Below are 8045 nucleotides of genomic sequence, written 5' to 3' on the forward strand. Positions count from 1 at the left end.
TTGAAAAGACATGCCAATATTTCAGACATTCCTTTCTTCTCAGCTAATTGCACTCAATTAACTCTAAAAGGGCTGACCCCACATCCAATACCTAAAATATGCATCCTTCCTTCCATCATTCGTTCCAAGAATCACTGACCACACATGACTGGATTGGTTTAATGGAACTCATACTTTCAGGTACAATCATGTATTAGATCAGTGATTGGGCATTTATCAAGGAAGGAAGGAAGGACTCAAGCAAGGGTGTATTTCTTACATATTGGAACATCGTCCCTGTTCAGCCTACCTAATGACAATTCACCTCAAGCTGTGCTCGGTATAGAGGACATCCGTGTCGACAGAAAGGTGGAAAACGGAACATCACATTTCTTGCGATGAAAATAAAGTGGTGGCTCTGTATTTTATGGAGAGTATTTTCACTTAGTATTATAATATCTACATCGGGTATTTATGGGTCTCCATCTGTTTCACGTCCAGTTGGCAGGAGAAAAATCCTCAAACTGGGCACATCAAAAGGCGTTGGTGACTTATCCACAGCAAACAGAAAATCAAGCCCGAGGATACTCTCTCACAGTATCTCATTCAGAACACCCCAACTCACACCAGCGCCTGTAAGGATATATTCCTCTCCACCACCACAGATCCAGCGCCCTACACTTCTCGATAGGCCTGTACCAAAGTCTCAACGTGATTTTGCTACGCTCCCGGACGTTTCGGTTACGTGTTCCAGTGGTGACTTCGTGGTCCGGGTCAAACGGGATTTTTATGGTTTTGAGGCCGACACAGAGGAGTTGACGCTCGGAAGCACCTGCAAGAGTAACGGTGTTCTCATGCCTTATGGTGACTTGCTCTTCTCTTATCCATTGATGGAGTGTGATGGCAAACGGCAGGTAAGATTGTTGAAGGTGATTAAACTGATAGTTTTGTTGGAGTTAACGTTCTTGTTTGTATGAAATTATAACATTTGAATCTCATCACTGACAGATGCCACCGGGTTATCTCATCTATACATTTGTGCTCCATTACACACCTCTGACCTGGTTCCCACGCAGAGGGCATCGCTTTAACGTGCAGGTCGAGTGTCGGTTTCAAAGGTTAGTCGCCTCATAATTGAATGATGCGGCTATATCCACAATATCACTATAAACCGATAACCTGATAAACCATATCCTTCTGCACAGGTATCATCATGTTTATCAGCTGGTGGTGCGCCCTACGTGGGAAACGCACACCGGGCTTAAAAAGCTAAAGGGGCGCGTTAACTTCCGAATCCAGCTGATGGACGGTGAGAATAATGTTGTGGTTGGTTATGAGTGGTTCAAGATTGAATTGATTTTTATAATCACTTTTAATGCAAACCAGTTGTGACATGTTTTTACATATTCAGCAATATGTCTTTTGTTTCATGTCTTTTAGATGCATGGGCCATGCCAGCCAAGTCCCAGGTGTACATGCTGGGACAGACTCTTAATTTCCAGGTTTCTGCACTTAATCTATCCCATGGAGGAAAGCTTTTCATCAACCACTGTTATGCCACAACATCTAAAGACTCCAAGACATCCCTCAAGTTCACTGTCATTGACAACTTTGGGTATGTACGCATGGAGAACAGATATTCCTTTGGGTTGCACCTGATAAGGACTTGGCTAGGAGGAATATAAACCTACACATTACGCTGACCTGAGTGTAAACTCATTGTTCTCTGATCCACAGCTGCATGCTGGAGAGCCAGAAGAACCCTGGTGGCTCTCAGTTTGTCTCCCCCAGGACTGATGACACCCTCCGGTTCTTCCTCAGTGCCTTCCAGTTCACCTCTGACCCAGACACACCGGTGAGTATGGGAGACTTGTACCCTATCACTGAATCTCAATCACTCTGGACTTTTCTGTTGCATGTATGCATATTAACAGGGCTATTTATTGTAAATAATCAAACTAATTGCGGCCTTTGAGCAATAAAATAATTGACATTAATTTTTCAATTTCCTTTATCAGAGTTCATCTTTTCATCTCCTCTAGGTCTTCCTTCACTGTAAACTGCATGTGACATCAGAGAAAACTGGCCCCATACACAAGTCTTGCACCTACCAAGAGAACAGGTATGCTGGTAGGAGTAAATGTTGCACTGTGGGAAATGTAGTCTGCTCTTGAACTTCCTCCTTGCACTCAAATCCTTTACACCCCTAACACTTGCCTTTTTGTACTGACATTGCTGATGGCTGCTTTGAGTAGTTTTACTTACTATGTCTAAGATGCGGTTGTCGTTGTACTAAGCAATCTTAAGTTGAATACCATAACTGCAAATCACTCTGGATCAGAGCGTTTGCTAAATTACAAATATAAGTAGTCTCATTGATTCCCCTTCTGTAGGTGGAAAGCTGTTATGGGAGAGGATTCCATCTGTGACTGCTGTGACTCCAAATGTGTGACACCGAAACCCAGAAGATCCATGGTGAAGGGTAAGTGACTCAACCTAACCCATAATCACTGGTTTGGGAATACAGCACTGACATCTCCCTTGTGCTCAAATAGGCCATGGTGATGAGGCCTCCAGTAGTGATGACACTTCTAACCTGTTGATTTCCATATCCTGTAGGGTTTGCCAGCAGCGGGCCTCTACTGCTCTTAGATCAGCCATCCGCACCAAAGGGTGGTTTCCCACCAGTCAGTCCCTCACTAGTTGAAGACACTGTCTGGTTTGAGACCAAAATGGATGAGTTTGACAACCCAGATCTACTGGAAACCATTGATGTGGAGAAGTATTGTGATAAGGAAGAGGGTTATACTCGTTCCAAGGAGGATGAATCAGTGCAATTGGAGGGTGCGGAGTCAGTGGTTCAGACTGTGTTTAGAAAGGGAAAGATATTTGAGGGCACACAGGGGTCAGGTGTGAGGGATTCAGAGTTGATAAGGGGAGAGGGGTCAGGGTTGCGACTAGAGTTTCCATGGGAGAGGGCAGAGTTGAGAGAGAGGAATCCATGGGAAAGGAAGGGATCAGTGTTGACCGAGGAGGGCGCCATTGAAAGGCAATGGATGCATCCACAGGAGGAGTCCTCCCTGGGATCAGAGATGGGGGGAATGTCTGTATCACAGGAAGAGGTGGTTTCACAGTCCATGGAGGAATGGGGATTTGGGGTGGGTGAGGCGCAACCACTTGTGATTCCTGAGGATGAGGGGAGGGAAGGAAGAGTGGAGTCTGGGGAAACCGATAAGGATGACAAGACGTTTCCACTCTTCTCTGAGACTGGTGAGGAGATCATTAGTGATTTTGACGGGCTGGTAGAGTCCGGGATTGACGGTGGGAAAGACTTGCCCAGGGTTTGGCATTTCAAGTGGTGATGGGGTCAGTGACTGGGACCATACAGTGGTTCATTCTAATCTTAACCATAGACTTCTACTATGGTATACCACTGACACAGTTGAAATAAATAGTCAATGCAACTCTTAATTTCTTAATCACCACATGGAATGGGAAGTCTTTCTACAAGTTTTGTTTTACTTTGACTTAAACATTTGAGGAAGTAAACTTTTCAGCCAAAATTACAAATCCTTTCCTTGTCTTTATCTCAAAGCAGGAAATGCACATAACGGTAGGTGAAGAATACTGATAAGGTAATGACATCGATAGGCCCACTGTTTTCCCAGTCAGACATTACATTAATAAATTTGCCCTACAATGTTTGTACATACTACATGATTTTTGTGAGCATGCTAACTAGGGTCATTGTAAAATGTGAACATGGGATAACAAACCAACCACTGCTATCTAAGCAGTATCCACAATATCTCCTCTAAGTGTGTCATAAGTGCTACAAAGGAAGTTAATGTTTGTTTCCCTGTCACACTGACTGAGATGCTTTGGTTGAAAATGTTCCAGATCTCACCCACTGCATTGCCTCACCTTGATTGAGCTAATAAACTGACTAGTACAGAAAGCTATGGGTGATCTTATTTACATTCCATTAACCTGACATGGAGACTGTATTACTCACTTTCAGACTATTACTGTATTCTCAGTATATCATGACCTATCTAGTGTAAATCTATTCATCCACTAAGGCAGATAATTTATGAGTTTAACATGATTTTGATACTTTATATTTGTGATAACGTTTTTGTGACTTAGCATGATCTCAATGCCACTGTTACTGCTCTACCAGCAGTTCCAGTACAACCACCATTACAATCCTCATTATAGTCAGTGAAACTTGGTATTTTTCATTGTTTCAACAGCATCCATTGCATCATTGTCTCTGATAAATAAACAAAACAACAAATATTGGCACATGTCGGTATCTCAGAACTTAAGTACCACCCAAATGTACATGGTAAACTATAAAGTAATATGGCAGTAACTTCTTGGGGTAAGTACTCTGGGCAGCATTGCCAACAGTCTCAAATCAGGCTCCATTCATCTATATATAAATTCTTACATTTATTTTTTTCCACTGGCCCACATGTTTTTCTCAGTGCTGATATTAATAGTACAAACAGCGGTACAAATGTCACTATAGTAACAAGAATTGTCCATCTTTTTCTGTTGTCTTCAGAAATTCTGCTTTTTTCCAGTGACCTTGTTTCCTGGGAAGAAAATGTTTGAACATTGCGATTATACTCTACGTCTAAACAACTGAACTCTATTTCTCTCGGTCTCAACATTTGTGCAGTAGAGGGGCAATGTCAAGGGTTTTTCAAATCCAGGATATTGTCTATTTACCTCTGAAGTGTGATCGCTCTTCTGATCTCCTGTCTCAGGTCCTTGTCCTTAAGGACGAAAGTGAAGGTCTTGTTGACAGGTCCCTGTAGGGTCAGTGTACTGAAGACAGAGTATAGTCCATGTGTCCTCTAAAAGATGTATGACTGTTTTCTCAGTGACATCCCCCCTGTCATCTAGCCACTGCACCAAGGGTCAAGGGGTACCCTCCCTGTGAGGTCAAGACTAGCTCCACATTGCTTGGAGATGCTGTGAAGTTCAGGTGTGGCTCTGGGTAGTATGCTGAAATAGAGGTCATGGACACACTTTATATTCTTTCATGCAATTAAACTATCTCAGTAAGCATTTTACATCACAAGAAACTCAAATTGGTGTGACAAGGAACAGTGCTTTTCTATGACATCAGTCATTTTCAGTCCACAAAGTGGAAAATGTTTAATACGCTATCACACCTGCTAATTTCAGGGGAAAGGTCTTCTTCTGACTGCCCAGCACTGTGCTCACAGAGAAGGTATAGTCCCCTTTGTCCCCCAGGTTGGTATGGTCCAGCATGAGAGAGGCATTACCCCTCTTCATCTCTGAGTGGTTCAGGCTTGTTCTGTTGTCATAATGTCTGCTCTGTCTGTCCAGTTGGTCCTGACCGTAGTAGAAGCTGTTGATCACGTCCAGCCCTCTCTGCCATGTGATCACACTGCTGGCCACGTCCCAGACCTTTCCCACCGGAAAACTGCAGTCTAGTACCGCATGCTGCCCCATGATGGAAAGCTGGGGTTCACTGGGAACTTTGATCTCAAATTCAACTATAGACAGACAGGGACACAGACAGTCTCACTACCCCATCTAAGATATCATGATTACAGTGATATTTTTGATCAGATACACATTACTCCTTACATACCTCTTAGGGAAGTTGAGAATTCAAGCAGCTTTTCGCAGCTTTTTGTTAAAAATCAGGCAACATTTCAGCGCCCTGCTATTCATGCCAGGAATATAGTATATGCATATGATTAGTATGTGTGGATAGAAAACACCCAGACCTTTCTAAAACTGGTTAAATCACAGCTGTGACTATAACAGAACGTGCGTTTCATCGAAAAGTGCAGGAAAATCTGATCACTGAAAATGGAAATATATATCCATGTGCGACTTAAACCCATTGATAAAGGTGAACCACATTTTAATGGGGCTGAGGTTGCAATACCTACAGCTTCCACACGTTGTCTAGAGTCTTGTCATTTGCCTAGGCTTTGTTTCTTGGTCAAACCGAATCAAGGGAACCGATTCCCTCCGGTCTCCGACCGGATGTTTTGGTTGAGATTTCTTCGGACAGTATTTCATGAAGGACACCTATAGAATTGACATCGCCTCGTGATCAATTGTATCACTTATTAACGTGTACTAATACCTAAAGTTGCATTACAAAAGTATTTTGAAGTGTTTTGTGAAAGTTTATCGTCAACTTTTTTAATTAAAAAAAATGACGTTACGTTCTAAAACGCTATTTTTTCCCGTTGTTCACAGTGTTCATAGATCGATATCTAGGCTATATATGGACCGATTTAATCGAAAAAAGACCCAAAATGATGTTTATGGGACATCTAGGAGTGCCAAGAAAGAAGCTCGTCAAAGGTAATAAATGTTTTATATTTTATTTCTGCGTTTTGAGTAGCCCCCGGCTATCGCAAAATCTGTCGCTAGGTGACGTTGAAGTATTTTGGTGGATACATGCTGTCAGATAATAGCTTCTCATGCTTTCGCCGAAAAGCATTTTACAAATCTGACTTGGTGGATAGATTCACAACGAGTGTAGCTTTAATTCAGTATATTGTATGTGCATTTTGATGAAAGTTTGAGTTTTATCAAAAACTATAGGTGGCGCACTTGAAATTTCCGCTGATTCCCACCTCGGAACCACGGCCCTAAGTTACCATTGACAGTAAAAGAAGAGTACCATAGAAATGTGTATACCAGAATAAGATCCCTTGAAGAACAGGATTGAAACAAAACATAATTGAGTGACCCAGGATTTCCAACTCATGACAGAGTTTACTGTATTCAATCAGTATTTGTCAAATTCAAGTAAGTCCTTCAATGAATTAGCTGCAGTCCAGGCACTGGTGTCATGCAATGTATTTTGAAAAATGAAAGAACCACTGATCTTTCATTCTGACACTGGCTCCATGACACTCAGGTACATAGCAGGAAGTAGCTTATTGTATGACTTGTCTATTAAGTTATCACTGTAAATCCAGATCTAGACCCATTCTGATTTGATCGTATAAAGGAATTGAGTTTTTAGCCCCCAGCAGAGATCCACATGAATCCATTCCAATCCCTTATTTCTCAAGGAAGACCTTCTGCAGATGCTCATGTCTGAGCATGTTTCCTTTTTACGGCCTCTGATAGGAGAGTTTCGTAACAATAAACCTCTGGCCTTGTTGCTCAACAGAGCGCTTTGGCCCACTAAATCAGGGATGGTCAATTGTTGGCCACACCCCTTTCGTAGGCCCAGGGACCAATACAAAATACATCATAGTATATACACTACCATGAAAATGTTTGGGGTCACTTAGAAATGTCCTTGTTTTTTAAAGAAACAAAAAGAATGTGTCCATTAAAATAACATCAAATTCATCAGAAATACAGTGTTAACATTTTTTACGTTATAAATGACTATTGTAGCTGGAAACAGCAGATTTTTAATGGAATATCTACATTGGTGTACATAGGCTAATTATCAGAAACCATCACTCCTGCATTTCAATGGCATGTTGCGTTAGCTAATCCAAGTTTATAATTTTAAAAGGCTAATTGATCATTAGAAAACCCTTTTGCAATTATGTTAGCACAGCTGAAAACTGTTGTTCTGATTAAAGAAGCAATAAAACGGGCCTTTAGACTAGTTGAGTATCTGGAGCTTCAGCATTTGTGGGTTTGATTACAGGTTCAAAATGGCCAGAAACAAAGAACTGTCTTCTGAAAGTCTATTCAAATAAACTCAGCAAAAAAAAAGAAACGTCCCTTTTTCAAGACCCTGTCAAAGACCATTCGTAAAAATCAAAATAACTTCACAGATCTTCAATGTAAAGGGTTTAAACACGGTTTCCCATGCTTGTTCAATGAACCATAAACAATTAATGAACATGCACCTGTGGAACGGTCGTTAAGACACTAACAGCTTGCAGACAGTTGGCAATTATGGTCACAGTTATGAAATCTTAGGACACTAAAGAGACCTTTCTACTGACTCTGAAAGACACAAAAAGAAACATGCCCAGGGTCCCTGCTCATCTGTGTGAACGTGCCTTAGGCATACTGCAAGGAGGCAT

The 8045-nt window shown here is 41.7% G+C and overlaps 1 protein-coding gene and 1 pseudogene across 1 annotated transcript; one reads left to right on the forward strand and one right to left on the reverse strand.

Moving 5' to 3' along the window:
* Positions 1 to 270: 270 nt before the first annotated feature.
* LOC124001555 lies at positions 271 to 3954 on the forward strand. Its single transcript, XM_046308445.1, has 8 exons — positions 271 to 893; positions 988 to 1097; positions 1185 to 1288; positions 1420 to 1594; positions 1717 to 1834; positions 2022 to 2101; positions 2373 to 2461; positions 2599 to 3954. The coding sequence occupies exons 1-8, from the start codon at positions 378 to 380 to the stop codon at positions 3339 to 3341; spliced, it is 1935 nt and encodes a 644-aa protein (XP_046164401.1). The 5' UTR covers positions 271 to 377; the 3' UTR covers positions 3342 to 3954.
* A 443-nt stretch (positions 3955 to 4397) lies between these two features.
* On the reverse strand, positions 4398 to 6754 carry LOC124002314 (annotated as a pseudogene).
* Between the last annotated feature and the right edge of the window lie 1291 nt (positions 6755 to 8045).

This window comes from Oncorhynchus gorbuscha, linkage group LG17 (assembly GCF_021184085.1).
Source record: "Oncorhynchus gorbuscha isolate QuinsamMale2020 ecotype Even-year linkage group LG17, OgorEven_v1.0, whole genome shotgun sequence".
Taxonomy (NCBI): domain Eukaryota; kingdom Metazoa; phylum Chordata; class Actinopteri; order Salmoniformes; family Salmonidae; genus Oncorhynchus; species Oncorhynchus gorbuscha.